At 40.8% G+C, this 19,636-nt stretch overlaps 2 protein-coding genes across 10 annotated transcripts in view; one reads left to right on the forward strand and one right to left on the reverse strand.

Annotated features, from left to right (window-relative positions):
• The window catches only part of cog7 (component of oligomeric golgi complex 7), a 47,129-nt gene extending 39,457 nt beyond the window's left edge, over positions 1 to 7,672 (reverse strand). Inside the window, exon 1 of the mRNA XM_023791682.2 lies at positions 7,578 to 7,672. The gene's annotated coding sequence lies outside the window, so the exon portion shown is untranslated. The remainder of the gene's footprint in view (positions 1 to 7,577) is intronic.
• On the forward strand, positions 6,876 to 14,726 carry LOC111833431 (interleukin-21 receptor). Of its 9 annotated transcripts, none has more exons than XM_023791688.2 (9): positions 6,876 to 7,211; positions 9,022 to 9,107; positions 10,554 to 11,061; positions 11,219 to 11,376; positions 12,040 to 12,197; positions 12,303 to 12,477; positions 12,566 to 12,644; positions 12,815 to 12,899; positions 12,983 to 14,726. In XM_023791688.2, the coding sequence occupies exons 3-9, from the start codon at positions 10,943 to 10,945 to the stop codon at positions 13,397 to 13,399; spliced, it is 1,191 nt and encodes a 396-aa protein (XP_023647456.1). In that variant the 5' UTR covers positions 6,876 to 7,211; positions 9,022 to 9,107; positions 10,554 to 10,942; the 3' UTR covers positions 13,400 to 14,726. The 9 variants fall into 9 exon arrangements, with proteins under 9 accessions (XP_023647456.1, XP_023647454.1, XP_023647457.1 ...); XM_023791686.2 differs by having other exon boundaries at positions 10,938 to 11,061; XM_023791689.2 differs by having other exon boundaries at positions 6,876 to 7,198.
• The last annotated feature ends 4,910 nt before the right edge of the window (positions 14,727 to 19,636 follow it).

Raw genomic sequence — 19,636 nt, forward strand, 5'->3', positions numbered from 1 at the left:
CATTTATGGCGCTTTTCGACCATCATACAGGAACCAGGTTGTACCCGTACCGCAAAGACATTAGTTAAGGCTGATTTATACGTCTGTCATACCTACACCATTGTGAGTATTTATACTTGCACGTTGGTATGTCTGTGTCGCTCAGCATATGAAAACAGAAAAACAAAGTATCCGTTTTTGTTACATTTGTAAATCTGGAAAAAAGTTGAGCCTCTACAAAGTCACTTTTTATGCATTTTCCCTTCTAAAATTAGTATTATTAAAATAGTAGTAATATTATTTTTTTTTTTACTTTTTTTTTAATCTTGTAAAATACAAATATACTTAATGGAGGTAAGCAAAATTGCAGACCTATCTCTAGGCTTGGTTATTTAATGCTGTGTGAAAAGGAAATCAGCTATTTAAGTACACCAGGGATGCACTCCCATAAAAATTTTTTAAAAATGCTACCATGCAGACCAATCACAGTCCCTATACTCTGCATCGCCACAACGTGTAGTTACCTTTCTGGGGAAGTGCATGTCAGGCTATGGCGTAGGGTCCACAGCTATGTCATACTTAAGGTGTCGGAATGAGGAAGTACATATCAGCTTTTACAGCGCTAGTGTTGACAACTCTGGTAAGCCAGCTGGAGTGAAATTTTCAATTCAAGTCAAATCTGCACACACATGCACATGCATTTATATGTATGTATCAGTTTAATTATTTTGTAAATAGACTGTAGGGTATGCAAACTACCCCAATGCATTTCATGTAGCTAATTTTAGAATAATATAGATCTGCCATAAGATTTCTTGCATGAGCATGAGAGTCTGAAAGCGTGAGTATCACGCTAGATGTGTGACAGCTGGTAACCAAGCAGTGCAGTTCCAGCTCACTTTGGTTTTCCACTGCAGAAGATTTAGCTCAGTAAAGGCATTTCTGGGTTTGGAGAGTGACACTGACGTAATACCGAAGATACAGTTGTTTAATGTTCACATGGTGTACATCTTGGTTTACTATATGCTAATTTACATATTCATTACATTCAGCCATTCTGTAGTTCTTTTCCACGCAGGAGGCTGGAAACTTTCAAGTTCTGTATTTTAATCATTCATTCATTTATTTAATTTTATTTGACCTTTATTTTCCCAGGCAAGAAACTAACAATTTCTTATTTACATTGACAGCCTGGCAAAAGGCAAAAGAACCTTTTGAGGACAAGGGGTAAAAGACATAAAGACACATAAATGAATAATACAAACACAGTTATCGGGAATGCATCACCTACATCACGTTATGCAAGACTATGTATGCACGCATATTGACACAGATCACCAGTTCTCTCGTCTCTTGCATTTCAACCAGTCAGATGGTGGTGATGCAACCAACTTGGTATAGTCACACTTTCAGCCCTGCTAGTTAGCATGGGTACGGCTCTCAATTTACAAAGGAAAACCATCTGTTTGGGTTCAACTTGGATCCTGGTGGCAGTGGAAAAGCGCAAACAGATGATAGGGTCAGAACGTGGCACAAACATGAAAGCATGGATCCATCCTATACCTTGTATTATTTCAGGCTGCTGGTGGTGTAATGGTGAGGGGGATATTATCTTGGCACAATCTGGGCCACTTTGTACTAACCCAGCATTGTTTAAATGCCACAGCCTATCTCACTATTGTTGCTGACCGTGTCCCTCCCTTTATGACCACAGTGTACCCAGTTTATAATGGCTACTTCTAGGAGGATAACACGCTATGTCAGAAAGCCCATATAACCTCAGACTGGTTTTTTGAACATGACAATGAGGTTACTGTACTCAAAAGGACTCCGCAGTCACCAGATCTCAATCCAATAGAGTGTCTATGGGATGTGGTGGAGTCGCATCATGAAGGTGCAGCCGACAAATCTGCAGTAGCTGTGTTATGCTGTCATGTCAACATGGACCAAAGTCTCTGACGATTGTTTCAAGCACCTTGTTGAATCTATGGAATGAAGAATTAAGGCACTTTTTGTAACAACTCAAACTCAAAGCATACAGGATAAAATATTAGCCATCATGGACAAGCAGTGCTGCTCATCCATCATTCCAGATTTCCTGCCCCCCGGTCCCTGAGACCAACAGTCCCAACACAGCTGGAAACAGGGAACCAGAAAGACTCAGGCCACTGGCTTGATGTACAGCCTCCAGAGGACTGGAAAATCCAAACCAGGAACCTGGAAACAAAAGGGGCAAGACCCCAAAACCCAATACACACAAAAATCCCCCAAAGACGGGACACCAGCAGTACAAGACACACACTGTAGAATACTGGTCCTGGATCATGAATCCCCAACACAGAAACCAGCTAACCAGAAGCCCAAAGGGAAAATGCAAGTCAACAAGGACCTTGAAGCCCAAGTCACCCAAAAAGCAAGCCAGTACCTGCTGGCTACTGACAGGCAGAGGTTAAAGTAGTCCAGAACGATCCAGAATGGTGTTCTGGCATCTTCATTTAATACATAAATAAATCTGATTCGTACCTAATACCAAGCAAGTTTTTTGCTGCAGCCAGGCATTCCTTCCAGCTAATGCCATCAAGATACTCAGTTCAGAAAATAATAAGAACATAAGAACATAAGAACTATACAAACGAGAGGAGGCCATTCGGCCCATCGAGCTCGCTTAACTAATAGCTCAGAGTTGTTAAAATCTTATCTAGCTCTGATTTAAAGGAACCCAAGGATTCAGCTTGCACTACGTTATCAGGAAGACTATTCCATACTCTGACTACACGCTGTGTAAAGAAGTGCTTCCTTAAATCCAGTTTGAAATGTTCTCCCGCTAATTTCCACCTATGGCCAGGAGTTCTTGTATTTGAACTAATGCTGAAGTAACTATTCGGTTGAACAGCATCCAACCCTGTTAGAATCTTATAGACCTGGATCATGTCCCCCCTCAGTCTCCTTTGCTTGAGGCTGAACAGATTTAGCTCAAATAACCTTTCCTCGTATGACATTCCTCTAAGACCAGGAATCATTCTTGTGGCCCTACGCTGCACCTTTTCTAAGGCCGCTATGTCCTTTTTAAGATATGGTGACCAAACCTGTACACAATATTCTAGGTGAGGTCTCACCAAGGAATTGTATAATCTTAGCATTACCTCCCTTGACTTAAACTCCACAAACCTGGAGATATACCCCAACATCCTATTGGCCTTTTTTATTGCTTCCCCGCACTGGCGAGAATGAGACATGGAAGCATCAACATACACACCAAGGTCTTTCTCATAATCAGCTACCTTTATTTCAGTAGGTCCCATAAATTACCTGTACTTTATATTTCTGCTCCCTACATGGAGTACCTTACATTTGTCTATGTTAAATTTCATCTGCCAGGTGTCAGCCCAGTCACTAATTAAATTAAGATCCCGCTGTAGCTGCTGAGCCGCTAGTTCAGTATCTGCTACACCACCCACCTTGGTGTCATCTGCAAATTTCACCAGTTTACTGTATATATTGGTGTCTATATCATTTATGTAAATTAGGAACAAAAGTGGTCCTAAAATTGAACCCTGCGGTACCCCACTATGAACGCAGGCCCACTGTGACATTGAGCCTCTTATAACTACTCGCTGCTTCCTATCCGTTAACCAGTTATCATAATGTCACACTATGGCCCTGCCCCCATATTCAACATTTCCTTTTTCAGTGTTCATCCCCTCCTTTCAATGGGTCTAATACATACAAATTAACTTGTGATTGTGGAACTAGCTAGCTACAGAAAGGAAGCCCGCATAAAATAAGTTGCTTTTTTCTGGCAGGGGTAGGTAATTTCAAACATGTCAGAGCTCATCAAATATCACCAAGCATACAAGCTGTGTTACATACAACTTGTGTGTCTTTCCAGCTATCAGTATGTTAGCTGACACTTTGGCTAGCATGTCAGCTAGCTTAGCTAGAGTGACATTAGGTCGCGCTCAGAAACCAAGTCAATTCGAGTAGGTTTATTGTTATTTCAGCCATGTACACAATACAGTGTACAGAGTGAAACAAACCTTGTTCCTCCTGGACTATGGTGCAACATAAAGAACAAAAATAGAAACAACACTAGTGCATGCAGGACAGAACTAAATATTTTGTGTGAAAGTCAACTGAAACCACACTTTTGCACAAAAGTGTTGAACCCAGAGAGGCCACTGCAACTTAACTCACTGCCATCTGAGATCTCCTACAGTGAGGCGGAGCTAGCATGGGTGTGAGGGTTGTGATCACTGGCGATGACTGTCAGGAATCCCCTACAAGGGCTCTCCTCCTCTGGTCTCCCTGTTCATGGTCAGAATAGGCGGGGGTGGTTTTAGCTGCACTACTGGTCCCTCTACTAGTATGTTCACACTGGACATTTTGGTGTTAAAACACAGAAAGTCTTCATTTTCACCTTTCGTCCATACTACCCTGGTTATTCAATCCTCCATGAACAGAGACTTATGTAAATGCTCTCATAGTCTGCCTGTTTCTTAATATGTGTACTTGGCCGTACTTGTGTTCTCATTCACCCATTTTGTCATCCCCCATTGCCAAAGACCGCTTCTGATACTAAGAACAGAAATACAGAGAATGGTAAAAATCTTTTATTCTTGCCCTTTCAAGGATACATCGGTGGCAACCTCGCCAAACGAGGCCAATCACATGATTCACTGCACCCCAAGTTTGTTCATAGGAGGCACGTTAGCAAGAATAGTCCTGACAAAACCACATGTATGATCTTTCCGTTCTTGGTATTGAGAAACATCCTCCGTTCTAGAGTTGCAGTGTGGATGAGTGAAAACAGAGACTCTACAGTGCCCTAATTGGTCCCTACTCATCTTATGGTTCATCCCTGATTTGATCCCTCTAGTTACACCCTCTCAACTGATTGGTCACCTGGTCACACTACATCAGATCTGAGCAATATGTCGATGTGCGCATGCCCAGTGTAGGGTATAAGTTTCTGGATGTATGGAAATATTTTTACCGACGTGAAAACGCCAGTGTGGATGGACATTTCGTTCGAAAACTCAGTTTTTAAACTAAAGCGTAGCGGTGTGTACGTAGCCAATTTGAGCTACTCTGAGACGAGTAATTTTTCCGCTACACCGGATCTTGGTCTTCCCTGACCTGCTGACAGGCGCAGGATAAACGGGACACTACCGAACCCAATAAACCACAGGGCCCTAAGTTTCAAGACCGATTATAATGACCGAGCACTGCTCTGCTTCTCTAAGGCGGGCTCAGTTCCCCGATTAGCAAATAAGGGGCGCCTGTATCAGTTCCGAAGGCAAAACTGGGTTCAACCCGGTATTAGCAAGGTGTACCTAAAGTGACCAGAGTGTACACTTTTTAAATATATACATTTAAAAATAGATGAAAAACCCATAAAGATGCTCACATAAACCGTGAGTTGGCAATAATTCGACACGCATATTCCCTTTCTCATCTCCCCTCAAAAAATATTCCAGCCCCCCCTATGTACTGTAAACGTGGGGGACCCGGGAGTTAACCTCCCGTATAAGGCTGAAAGTGGCAACCCTGCTGGGGGCTGAAATACAAGAATCGCTTCTGCTCCTTTCGGTTAATCAAAGTTTTATCTCAATTAAATTACAGTTATAAAATAATATTCGTTTAACAACACCGACTATACTGCATTAGATATGGCAATGCAAAGCTCAAGGGACGGACTGGTTTGACGACAGGAACTCCGTCTTCCGTTTTATAAGCAGTTAATATGGCGTTAAATTAGTGCCAAAACTTGCGCTCGCGAGCTGAAAACCCATCCTCTCTACGCGCTCGCGTTCGCTGGACCCTATCTACGCACTCACGTCTGCACAGCACTCGCTCGCTCGACAGGATGAATTTTGACACTTTGGAGGCGGGAACAGTGCCTAATATCTCCGCTCCGATTGGTTTTTTAAAAAATTGACTACGATTGGCTATTTGCTTTGGTAGAAGATGATGACAACTTGTCACTGACCGCGGTTAAGTTAGCCTCATATTCGATATTCAGTTTTATGGCTTTAATAACTTCTAACGGAAGTAAGGTGGGGCGTTTTTAATGGCAGAATCGTGATATCCAGTACATAGACAGCGATGCACACCGATTATTTTTGTGCTTCAAACCATTTCGTGATTTTTGCAAAATCGTGTTAATAGCTAATATTATATGTTCTTTCAGCTGTAATGACATGGTGGTTTAGCATTTTGGTCTTAATGTTCGAATGTATTCGTATAATGTGCAATGGGACAATACATGAATGGGTTAGTAACTTTAAAACTAGACAAGACAGGCACATCTAGTGGAGTGTGCTTTGATCAGTGGACTACAGGGAACAATGCACACCCCACTGGGTTTTCAGAATAACTTTCTCTCTGACAGTTATTAACACATTGTATGCATATTACATGCCATTGCTCCATTTCATACATATTGACAGTTAATTGATAACACAAATTAATCCATAAATAAGTTGTAAAGTGTGATTTAAGCAGTGCACCGTGGGACAAAGCAAATGTACCGCAGTTGAATTGTTTGATTACGTGTTTCGTCACATTTAAAGTGATCTTGAAAATCCAAGGGGTGTGCATTATCCCCCGGAGTCCACTGATGAGGACATGGCTGTCCCATTTTGTTTTAGAGCTATTAACCCCTTAGTTGTTGCTCCATTGCACTTTAAGTGGATGCAATATAATAATTAATAACTATTACAGACAAAAATTATATGAAAATCCATATGAGGCTAACTTAACCGCGGTCAGTGACAAGTTATCATCATCTTCTACCAAAGCAAATAGCCAATCGTAGTCAATATTTTTAAAAACCAATCAAATGAGAGGAGATATTAGGCAATGTTCCCGCCTCCTAAGTGTCAAAATTCATCCTGTCGAGCGAGCGAGTGCTGTGCAGACGCGAGTGCGTAGATAGGGTCCAGCGAACGCGAGCGCGTAGAGAGGATGGGTTTTCAGCTCGCAAGCGCACACGTGCACGTGGTTCGACTTTTGGCACTAACGTAACGCCGAGCGAGCGAGCAAGTGCTGTGCAAACGCGAGCGCGTAAAGAGGATGGGTTTTCTGCTCGCTAGCGCATACGCGCGTGTGGTTTTTATGCGCGCGAGTTTTGGCACTAATTTAACGCCATAAGTTAAATCCACAGTTCATCAGAAGTGAAGATCATTTCGGCAGATCCCGGAGCATCAACAAATTTAAGGTAGCGAGGCAAGGTAACCTGCGATGACAGTCACTTCTGTTTTGTAGAAACTAATTATCCACTGCTTGATTTCAGATAAATTTAATTCAATTGCTTCTTCAAATAATTATACATATATACATGCAATTAGACATCATGATAAGACAAATGCATGACTGTGCGGCTCTAATGGCGTCAGTTCTTAATGTGAATTTTCAAATTTTAACACCACATACGTAAGCGTAGTTTTCCGGTTAGACAACAGTAAATATTTTATCATATTTTCACTTACATGCGTATAAAGTATTACGACTTATCAGTAATGCTGTTATCAGTATCTTTTCATTTACGTATCGCCACCAAAGAAACACTATTGTAAAGTTGGACAGTTCTCTCTTACCAGCTACTGCGGATCACTTAGTAGATAAACCCATGTTAAGTGTAGGGACATTTCTGATGTCCTGGGGAAGCATGTATTGAGCGTGTCTATGCGGCTATGCAACAGCTTGTCTGCAAGTTTATTACCAAATCGGTGGCGTTAGACGTTCCCGGGATGAACGTTGCTCTTTTACGAAACATTAAAATCAGATAGGTGCTTGGTATTCGTCAGATTTTGCACGAGTCATTCTGTCTGTAGATTGTTTCCACGTGTCACGGTAGATTAGACTGTGCGAATGTCTGTCTTGATTTATTCATGTCATTTGTTCAATACGTTAAGGTCCATCACGACAGAGTACGTGTTATGTTTCATAATTCGTAATAAGAATGGGAAGGCGACCGTAATGTATGAAGTATTTTAAACCTAACGAACTGAGCTCTGGCTTGGATGTCTTTTCAAGTCTGTGACATCATTTACCGTTTGGTGGCTAAAAATGTTTATGTTTAGGTTATTTTGGATAAAATGAACAAGCACCTATTTCGTGCAGTTATTGTCACCTGACTTTCTCCAAACACCCTTTAAAAATTATATAATTATAATAATAATAATAATAAACATTTTTCCCTGTTATGTGCGAGGTGGTTCAATAGGGATGGGTGGTCTGAAAAAGTGTGAAAAATATAGTGTTATATTTATTTATTAATAACCCAGAGCAACTCCCTTTAAAACCACAAAAGCAACACTGTGGCACTTCTCATGTTAATGAAACAAATTCAGATTATTACTATTTAACCAATTCTACATTTATGGTGAAGCAATGCTGAGAAAGGCGGAGAAAGTATTGTTGAAAATGTGGATTGTATGGCTGTGGCAGGAGCACGGCTAGAGATTTTAGACCCCCACCCAGATCAATCTAATTATCTAGTTTTTAGGACCCCTGTCACTTAGGAGCCCTTGTAACTATACTAACCCCCCCCCTACCACCACCTTTTACATCTCAATTTTTTTTCTTCTGAAAGGTTCCCCTTATTCTGTATTCAAAGCTGGCCTGCCCCAACAGATCATATGCCCGACCCACTCTGGGGTGAAACTTATGACTATTCAAGTTTCAGAAAACTGGTATTTGGAGAGTTTTTGGTGACTGTTAAAAAACCTAGCGACTAAGCCTTTTGTGCACACAATGAAATGCTATCAAAGCTCATGCAAGCTGATTTCCATGTGATCTGAAAGAGCAGGAACAGCCACCCTCTGCTGAGCATGACAGTGTGTTCAGCAACCCCCTCGCCGACCCCCTTAATAACCACAGCCAGACCCAGGCCTGTGTAGTACTGTCGTTCAGGATAAAAATCTGATCTGATCTGAGATCAGTAGTTATCAGTCATTCAGCAAACTTCCTCTTTGCTAAAAATATTGCTGAGCTTATAACAATTACTTTAAAATTGCAGACTTATCTTTCCTTTCACAGAAAAGATCTGATTATGAGTCGACTTTTTGCCTTTCTTTGGGTATTTTACAACAGCGGCCTTCTGTCTGGAGCCACTGTAACAAAAGGTAACTGTCCTTTCATCTTTTCCTTGGATGTTGGTCAAATCTACAGTATGTCTCATACCCCTAACCTTAACCCCTAAACCTGGATAGTTGTTCAGGATACAAATTTAACAATGCCCCCCAATTAGAAAGGACTTACTATTACTATCATTTCTAAAGTGATGTATGGCTGTAAGAGATATAGAATATATTGACAAATAAAGCATATATTTAATAATCAAAAATGTAAAAATTTGCGGATTATATTACTACAAAGTGAGGCAGCATGGGGGTGCAGTGGTTAGCACTGTCGCTTCGCACCTTTGGAACCCGGGTTCCGTGGAGTTTGCATGTTCTCCCCGTGTCATCGTAAGGTTTCCTCTGGGTGCTCTGGTTTCCCCCCACAGAGTCGCCCAACTGCCCGTCAGTGTGCATGTTGAGTGACTGTTCCCTGCTATTGGTTGCTGCCCCATCCTGGGTTCTTCCCTGCCTTGTGCCCATAGGCTCTGGACCCACCTCCCAATAGGTGGATTGGGAAATAGGAGAAGCAGTTTCAGAAAATGGATGGATGGATGGATGGATTACTATAATGATGCTATCAGCATAGAAGGGGGGCAGATCAGGATCTAATAGCTACATCTTCTTAATTGAACCTTGTCACCAGTAATCAGATATCAGTAAAAGCAGGAGACACGGTACATGTGGTAAAGACTCAAAGCAAATTCAGCTTTTGAAAGTTTTCAGCTTCCATGCAGTATACAAAATAATGTGATGCGGCAATACATCGATTTCCCTCACAAGAAACAGAAAGTGACACACGGGGCAAAAAGAGTGGACGAAAGCAGAATAGAAAAATATCGTTATAGCTAATAAATAAAGAGAGGGAGAGTGAGATGGAACGATTGCCCGTACTTTGTTTGTGTTTCCTGGTGATTGGCTTCTGGCTCTCTGCTCAAACAACAAAAACACATAGACGCACTAGGAGAGATGAGGTACAGATGAGAATAACTAGTGCGGTGAATGGGAACAGGAACGTCATTTATTAACATAGTGTGGTGAGAGGAGAAAGGACCGGGAGATGGTTTCTTCATCCTAGAAAAAGCAGGATGTTTATTATTATAAAAGACAGGAAAACAAATTCCAGCTGCATCTAAGAGAGAAGTGGCCCGCTTACACTCTGGCAGGAAAAAAAATAAATCTTCAAAATAAAAACACCCGTGCCCTGAGAATTCTTACAGTCTAAGAACTCACTACACAGGACTGTTTTTAAGTGCTTGCATTATTAGAAGTTCTGAGGATTGTAGACTCATTGGAGTTGAACCAAAAATAAAAGGAAAAGCTTAACTCTGCTTTGCTGATCAAACCCCCGGATTGGAAAGACATCATTAAAAAGTTGCTTCCAAATAGGCCAGTGATGGGCACCTGTTTTCTGTAATGCCCTTAACACGGATTCTCATGCTGCACCTTCAGAGGCCAGTTCCCGGTGATCACCTTCATGTGGAATTGTCCCATCCGCTGGTTTCCACTTCACCTCATGCTTCATGTGGCTGCCCATGCATAGAAAATCCAGTCATGGATACGCCTATACATTTATAGAAGCCAATCAGGTAGCATATGCCAAATTAGTTGTAATTGAATTTATTGAGAATTATTTATGGTCATGCCCACTTATTACTTTTTAATGCAAACTCTGAGATTGTTTCCTTTTGGCAAAATCTGAAAGAAAGGGGCTATACTATTCAACAGTTTGTGATTAGTTGTATTTTAAATATCTTAATATTATATTTTTTACTTGAGAAGTAATTGGCCAATTGATTCATACAATCATATTCCCTTTGTTTTTAACTTCCACAGGCACCATGGATGAGATCTCTTGTGTAAATGATTATTTGTTTACAATAACCTGCACAGTAAGAATCTCCAAAGGCTCAGATCATATCAGAAACATTTCATACTGGCTCGAATTTCAGCACTATGGGTAAGGCATACTTCCTGTATAATTATACCTGATTTGGATGGTTAAACATATGGGAATAAATTTGCAGTCTTGAAGTTAAAGCTATTGAAGGTAGATTTGAGGATAGTGTCTTTGTAAGTTATAATATAATCTGTCATATACTCTCTTTTGTGAACAGAAAAATATTCAACTGTTCACTTGCAAAAATACTGGATAATTACCAATGTACATTGCAGTCTCCAGAAAGATTTATAGACACGGAGCATTTTGTCATAAAGCTTTGGGATAATTTGCGGACTGCCATGTTAGAAAATAGGTACAAGCCAGCAAAACACAGTAAGTTTCTATTTCGGTGTCTTTTCTAAGCTCCAGCTCCATGGACGGTAACCTCAGTAGGTGACTTATGAACTGTAACATCAGGGGTGCAGCCCCCCCCCAGCCCCCCCCCCCCCCCCCCGACTCATCGAGGGGCCTTGACCTTGACCGCAGCTTACACCTTGCTTTTAGCAAGCAAGCACACTCTTTTTCTCCATAATATTAGCATGTCTTGGGGGGGGGGGGGGGATTGGGCAACCAGTTGACCTTGGACCCCCAAAGATTTTTTTTCTCTGTTTGGGAGTTTTTGGTTCCTCTCTTCTGTTGTTGTATTTCTTTCTTTCTTTCTTTTTCTTTCTTTCTTTCTTTCTTTCTTTCTTATTGAATTATTCTGTATAAATTATGCCAGAATGTATTGCGGCACGTCTATGTAAGTGCCTTGGGGTGACTCTTTTATGAAAGCTGCTGAACTGAATCGAATTGAACTGGACTGCACTGAACTGGACTGAACTGAACTGAGATCAAGGCAGCTGACGTAAACCTTACTGATGTGTCAAACTGAATGATAACCAATTTCTGACCATTATCATGGTTTATGTTTAACCTTCATTCATAAAAGTTTTGAAATGTCCTGCCATTTCCTCCCCATTATATGTCTGTCTGACTGCTGGTTTCTTTTTCTAGTTAAACCAGTAGCACCCTGTAACCTAAGCGTCCACTGGTTTCCTGGTGGCTATAATTTCACTTGGCAGAACAGTTATGAAAAAATTCAGCCTCGGGTTTTCCTGATAAGGTATCTGAAATACAGACTTTGGTACTACAGAAGTGGAGATTCGGATGATGTAAGCTTTCCCAAACCACTTTGATTATACAGCAAGAACTGGGTTTTCACTTGACATTTGTGACCCATCGATTATTTTTTCTTATTGTGTTTTTTCTGCTCATAGGTGACAAAGATAGAGTTATTTGAGAAACTAGTCCAGGTTGAAGACCTGAGGTTGGAACCAGACACAGAGTACATAGCAAAAGTGTCCTCTAGCCCTATTTCGAACCATTACTGTGGGCAATGGAGTGATTGGAGCCCAGCTGTAAGGTGGAGGACCTACAAACGACAGGGTAATGGTAAGCACCGCCGAAGACTGAGCACAATTACACTTCATGAATGCTATTTACAACATGATGTATCTGCTGATGGTTTCCTTGTTTACAGGTGCACTGCTGTTAGTTGGACTCGCTGCATGTGCTGCAATTGCCATAATGCTGTTTTTATTCTTCAGACTGAAACCTAGGTAACCAATTCTCATGATGCATAAGTTAAGACCATGATAATGATTGTTGATCCACAACATTTTTACTGGAAGTTTCACTCAGAGAATTTCTTATTGCATTTTGTTGTACAAGTTGCGTGCAATGACCGTAAAGTATATTTTATTCTATTCTAACCTGTATTGTATTGTAGGCTAAACCTAAAAAAGTACTTCAGTGTTCCAACACCAGAACCTTTCTTTCAATCCCTGTACAATAAATATAAGGGAGATTTCAAGGTAAGGATGCTTCTTTTCAACTTTTCCCCAAATATTTCTGTATTTTGGAACTCGCCCTTTAATATGTGTGTTTGTCACTGTAGAGCTGGGTCATGTCTCAAGGAAATCTGGGAAGACCATTAAATATAGAGGAACCCTTGAAACTTGACACCTTGGTTGTGGCCCCTCCCATAGACCACAAAGAAAGCTATATTCTGCCCCCTCTCCAACACACACAGACTTACACCACCTATGTCAATCCATTGGTCAACACCTATGGCATAGATCCACAGGACTCCCTGTTCTCCGTCCCCTTCCTGATGCCTGAACTTAGTGTCATAGTGGGTTCTGTCCTGAAGCACACAGGCCCCGACGTAGGGGACTCAAGATTCGGGGACCTGCAGTGTAGCACAGGCTACAGCAACAATTACTGCACGCTCACTGCTACAGGCAATGAGCTCATCCCCAGCAAAGCACCAGAGGAAGATTGCGATGGCACATTGCAGTTCACAAAGCTTTAATACTAGTCATATTTTAGATGGGGACTTGCAGTTTGTGGAAATCTGGACATAAAAATGTGGATACACATTAGCCTTTGGTATAATACAATCCATCTATCTATCAATTGCAGGATCACAAGCTTTTTCAATTCCACTATCTGAAATAAGCAGAATTAATGCTGAATTGACACAGTGTATGTCCTTAATATGCTTTACTTTTCTGGGGAATTTCCAATCATTCTAATTTCCCATTAATAGGTTGGGAAGTATTTTTTTTTGTTGTTACAATGTAAATGTGTTAGCTGGTGTCCTCACTGACTTTTTAACTGCTGTAAATATTTTGATATTTTTCTATAAATGAAATGGTAATATATGTAAATTGTATTGTAAAAAGTAAGCACTGTGGGAAGAACAAGTATATTCATAGACAGAGTTTGATGTTTGCACAGACAACCTATTACAGTGGTACCTCGACCCACGAACAATCCTGTTCACGAACAAATCGGGTTACGAACCAGATGTTCGGAATTTTTTTTGTACCGGTTCGCGACCCGTGTTTCAGGCTGCGAACACACAAACATCCCCCAAACGCAACCCGAGGAGGCACCTGAAACATGATGAAGTGTTCATTATGCCCAAGAACGGCTGTGGAATGTATAAAAAACTTGTTGTAGATGTCTTTACTATATCTCTTCAGAGGTTGAATATTTGAAAAAAATATATAGCGAGAGAACATTTTATTATAGCGGTACCTTTCAGTGATTGATAAACATGTTTGTGATGGTTTTTAACAGTCACATATCTATGCATAAAATTACAGTACTTCATTAACATAAATTAACTCCTATTTTAGTGTTATATTCTCCAGTCACACATAGTGGCAACTGCGTATTGTTTGTTTATAGTACAAACAAAGAAGTTCATTGCCATGCAACGCGTGGCATCAGGAAATGTACATGAAAATTTTTGGCATATGAAAATAATGTACAGTATAATTTTTTTTTAAAATCACATTTTTGAAATTACTGTATTGTTTTTGACTGTTATTCAGTCTTTTAATGTTAATTGTTTAGTTTTTGGGGGGATGTTTTGTGGTTCTTTTCCATGTTTTGGCGTCTTTCGAGCGGCCAGCCCGCTAACAAGCGTATGCTCAGTTGTCTATTGGTCCGCCTTCCGTAAACGTTTCTTCTCTTATCTCTTTCCCTTTTTGGCTCTAGTGTAATTACACATTTTTTGGTGCCGCGCCTAGCATAAACAGTGTTTATTCAAGTGCTGTGCTCATGAATGTTAATTCTGTGTTCTAGTGTAATTACACGTATTGTACATTAAAACATATTTTTGTTTCTGAGGTTTGAATGAATTATTTGTATTTACATTATTTTAAATGGGGAAAAATTGATTCAGGTCGTAGACTTCTCGGGTCGTGAACTGAGTCCTCGAGCGAATGAAGTTTGTGAGCCGAAGGTATCACTGTATTTTGTCTACCTATAGGGTTCCAGGAAACTGTTAACGCAAATGTCCAAAGTGCCAGCATAAAACAGTCCAATGCCGGTCTTGCCAGTTAATTGCAATTTGGACTTAGGTGACGGGGGGGGGGGGGGGCACTGACCCCCGCTGCTCACCCAAACTCTGCCCCTGAGTATGCTGCTATGTTAAACTGTAAATTAATGTATCACTGCTTAAATATTCATTTAATTTGACACCCCATGCAAATGAAACAGTGCATGATTATGTTATATTGTTCAACAGCAACAATTATTAAAATTCTCATATTGTATTCTGCAACTGGGGTTTTCCTTCCCAAAAAATGTTTTATAGATGAGTCTTTTGAATGAATTAAAGAGAGGTCTTAGACATTGCTGGTCTTGTGGGGCCATAAATCTCTGTCTCTTTGTAAAATTATAGGACGCTGATGTTTCAATCTTGAGAAATGTCGACATTTCTTTAAGCCGAAAGTCTGACGCATGAAGCAGAAGATGCACTATAAAATGGTAGCAGACTGGAGCAGAAAGTGAAACTGCCCCATGAGTGTAAAAAAGGAAAAGTGCTTTGTGCACTTCTGTATGAAAAAAGCACACATAAATGGCGTTAAAAATAACATGGCAGGAAACCCTATCACGCAGTGCATTAGAATTACAAGACGTCCGTGGGTCTGAGCTTGGGCCTGTTAAAATGATCACACTGGAGACACTGACGAAGTGACTGGATGTATCAGCTTGCTGTAAAAAAATAAATGTGAAGATGTGCACATACAAGGTGTTTTGTTTTTTGCACTGAAACATTTTTTTTTATTTCATGCCAAATGATTGTTTACATTAAAAAACCTCAGTATGCACAATATTGCCAAAAGTATTGGGACACCCCTCCAAATCATTGAATTCAGGTGTTCCCGTCACTTCCATAGCCACAGGTGTATAAAATCAAGCAGCTAGGCATGCAGACTGCTTCTACAAACATTTGCGAAAGAAAGGGTTGCTCTCAATGAATTCAAACGTGGTACCGTAATAGGATGCCACCTGTGTAATAATTCCATTCATTAAATTTCAATTCAATTCAACAGTCATTGTCACAAAGCATTTTATATATAACTGGCCCGTACCCCCACCTACTGTACTGAGGTGACAGTGGCAAGGAAAAACTCCCTAAGCAGGAAGAAACCTTGAGAGGAACCTATACTCGGAAGGGGACCCTATCCTTCTCTGGGCAACCAGGGAGCATGTAAATGTATTCACATTAACGTTAGTTAAAGATGAATGATTATCATTTTAAAGAAGTGAAGATATAAAAATAGTCTGAAAGTGTCGTTGCTGTGGCCGCATGCTATGACCCATAGTGACATTAAGCTAAAGTTGATTCAGTATTAAATTGGAATTCAGTTCAAGTCCATATAATTTAAAAATCCTAGTTGGCTCCAGATAATGGTCTCCAAGGAGCCCAGGTGAGGCTTCAAGCAGTGGAGTGTCAGCTCGGGGTGCTATGGCAGCCTGGCTAAAAGGGAGACCTGAAATGAAACAGACATGAGGGTTTCCAGGCGTCTTGGCATCAAGTAAAACTACCGTCAACAACTTATGTGATCAGCAAGAGTGACGGGATGACAGCACCGATCCCCCCTTTCACCTATAATCTCAAATGACCATGAACCTCCAGATCTCACATCCACCTTTTAGTATCCAAAAGGCTTACTAAAGAGGTAAGTCATAAGCCTAGACTTAAAAGCAGAGATTGTTTCTGAGTTCTAAACACTAATAGGAAGTTTATTCCATAACTGTGGTGCTTTATGAGCTAATGCTTTTCCTCCAAAAGTGACGTTCTTTTTTCTGAGTATTAAAAGAACACCTGCATCTTGCGATCGAAGCGTACGAGTCGGAACGTAGTTGCAAATGAGGTTACTCATATACTGCGGTGCTAGACCATTTTGAGCTTTGTAAGTTAAGAGTAGCATTTTGTAGTCAACACGAAATTTAAAGATAAAATTGGGGTGATATGATCATATTTTTTTAGCTTTGGTGAGGACTCTGGCTGCTGCATTCTGGACTAGTTGGAGTTTATTAAATGACCTATTTGGACAACCAGAGAATAAGACATTACAGTAATCGAGCCTGGCGGTAATAAACACATGACCCAATTTCTCTGCATCTTCAAAGGATAGCATGTTTCTTAATTTCACAATATTACGCAGGTGAAGGAAGGCAGTACGGCTAATGTTAGAAGCATGTACATCGAACGAAAGATCAGAATCTAGAATAACACCAAGGTTTTTAACAACAGTACTTGGTGCAATAGATAGTCCATCCAGATTGACTATGATGTCAGATAGTTTACTTCTGGTGGCTTAAAGAAGAACCTCAGTCTTGTCTAGATTTTAACTGGAGGAAGTTGTTTGACATCCACTTTTTGATGTTAATTAAACATTATTCCATTCTCTGAAGTTGCTGTTTCTCTTCTGGTTTAGCCAACATATATAATTGTGTATCATCTGCAAAGCAATGAAAGCTAACTGCATGCTTACAAATAACTGAGCCTAAAGGTAACATGTATAGTGAAAATTGTAGGGGACCTAAAACTGAACCTTGTGGCATTCCTTGCCAGACTGCATTGGGCCAAGTGTAAAGTTTGGTGGAGGGAGGATCATGGTGTGGGGTTGTTTTTCAGGGGTTGGGCTTGGCCCCTTAGTTCTAGTGAAAGGAACTCTTAATGTTGCAGCATTCAAAGCCATTTTGGACAATTTCATGCTCCCAACTTTGTGGGAACAGTTTGGTGACAGCCCCATCCTGTCACACATGACTACGCACCAGTGCAAAAAGCAAGGTCCATAAGGACATAGATGAGTGAGTCTGGTGTGGAGGAACTTGGCTGGCCTGCACAGAGTCCTGACCTCAACCCGATAGAACACCTTTGGGATGAATTAGAGCAGAGACTGCGAACCAAGCCTTCTCATTCAACATCAGTTCCTGACCTCACAAATGCTCTCCTGGAAGAATGGTCAAAAATTCCCATAACCTCCTGAGACCCTACCTATTCATTTATGTCCATTGCAGTGGACATTTTGTTTTTGCATATACTGTATCTTTTCACTGATGTAAGAAAACATATTTATTCCTGTTGTATACTAAAGAGGACATGCTGTGAAATTAAAAATAAAAATAAATTTGAAAAAAGATGTCTTATTTCCTCCAAAGAGATAGAAAATCACAATTAACCTAAAACTGACACTTTTTTCCTTGGGTCTCAGGAGGATAAACACACTCCTAAACCTTGTGGACAGCCTTCCCAGGAGATTTGAATCTGTTATAGCCGCAAAGGGTGGGCCAGCTCCATATTAAAGCCTATGCATTAAGAATGGGATGTCATTAAAGTTCATGTGCGTGTAAAGGCAGGTGTCCCAAAACGTTTGTCAATAAAGTGCATATACTGTAGACCATAAAGCTGCCAGTGTCTGATCATTCTTGGGCCAGACACCTCATACACTTAACACACTAAGCATGAAAGGTCCACCAGCTTTTCTTAGGGTTAAGGGACCGATGTTGATGCCACCAGGGGATTTAAAATCTTTTGATCACATGCACACAATAATAGATTCTGTATTTGTATTTGCCTGGATGTTCTGAATGTTTAACAATTAACATGTCTTATACTGCCAATCCTTCCATGAGAACTGATAATTGAGTATTAAGTAGAAAAAGAAGTTGTTAAATTGTGTATTTAGTAAAGATCATTTGGCATCACCTAATAGCACCATTTGAAAATGAAGTCACCCCCTTAAACATAGTATCTTGTATGTAAAATTGATCTGTGTACCAATTACACTACACATGGCCATAATTTATGGGAGGGTGGGGGGTTGTAACCCCCCAGTAATCATAACTAGCCCATACAAGCTCTTGGAATCTCTTAAATTGGAGGAGATCTCAATCCACCCCACCACCCCAGTGCTCAAGCCAAAGTTATGCCCTTGCCACTACACTAACAGCAGGTGAAGCTTGCACATGCCAGAGTCCTTTCTAAGTTATAATAATGTTAAACTTTGCTCTTGGAGATATTCTGGGAATTCCAAGAAATATTAATTACAGTAGATTATATGTTTGATTTCTTGCACCTTAAATTAACAACTAACATTAGGGGTTTTTAAGCTACAAGAGGTTGGTGCAGTGGTTGGCGCTGTTGCCTCGCACCCCTGGGACCAGGGCTTGAGCCTCCCCCACGCTGCCATGTGTGCAGTTTGCATGTTCTCCCCATGTTGTTGTGGGGTTTCCTCCAGTTTCCGACCCTCAATCCAAAAAGGTGAATTGGAATTACTGCAGCAAATTGCTTGTAGGTGAGAATGGTGTGTGTGCCCTGTGAAGGTTTGCCACCCCATCCTGGATTGTTTTCTGCCTTCGTGACCCTGAATAGGGTATGCAGGTACAGAAGAATGACAGATGATAGATAAAAAACAACTGAAGAACAGGTCAATTTACATAAACCGCCCAGACTGTAGCTGTCAGGGTTTGGTGTCCGTCTAGCCCTGTCCTATGTGTCCTTTTCCCTGTTTGGCCAGAGGTTCCCACTGCCCATCCTGTTTGGGTTCCCTGCTCTCCTGGCCACCACATAGACCAATAGGTTGAGTGCCTCTCTCAGAGGCTGACTTTCCTCTCCAGTTTGAGGCTGCCCTGAGGCCTGTCTCACCTTTATGTTATATTTTGCCTTTATTTTATAACCTATTTTATCTGTATGGTTATGGTATATCTTGTTTTTGGTATAGCCTCTTGCTATCCAAGT

Source organism: Paramormyrops kingsleyae, chromosome 5, assembly GCF_048594095.1.
Source record: "Paramormyrops kingsleyae isolate MSU_618 chromosome 5, PKINGS_0.4, whole genome shotgun sequence".
NCBI lineage: Eukaryota > Metazoa > Chordata > Actinopteri > Osteoglossiformes > Mormyridae > Paramormyrops > Paramormyrops kingsleyae.

Bases quoted from the DNA above. Each gene is read 5' to 3' on its own strand.
- LOC111833431 (XM_023791686.2), top strand. From the start codon at position 9,035: ATGAGTCGACTTTTTGCCTTTCTTTGGGTATTTTACAACAGCGGCCTT. The intron at 12,645-12,814 runs GTAACCAATTCT...ATTGTATTGTAG, and splicing joins TTCTTCAGACTGAAACCTAG to GCTAAACCTAAAAAAGTACT. The intron at 12,900-12,982 runs GTAAGGATGCTT...TTGTCACTGTAG, and splicing joins AATATAAGGGAGATTTCAAG to AGCTGGGTCATGTCTCAAGG.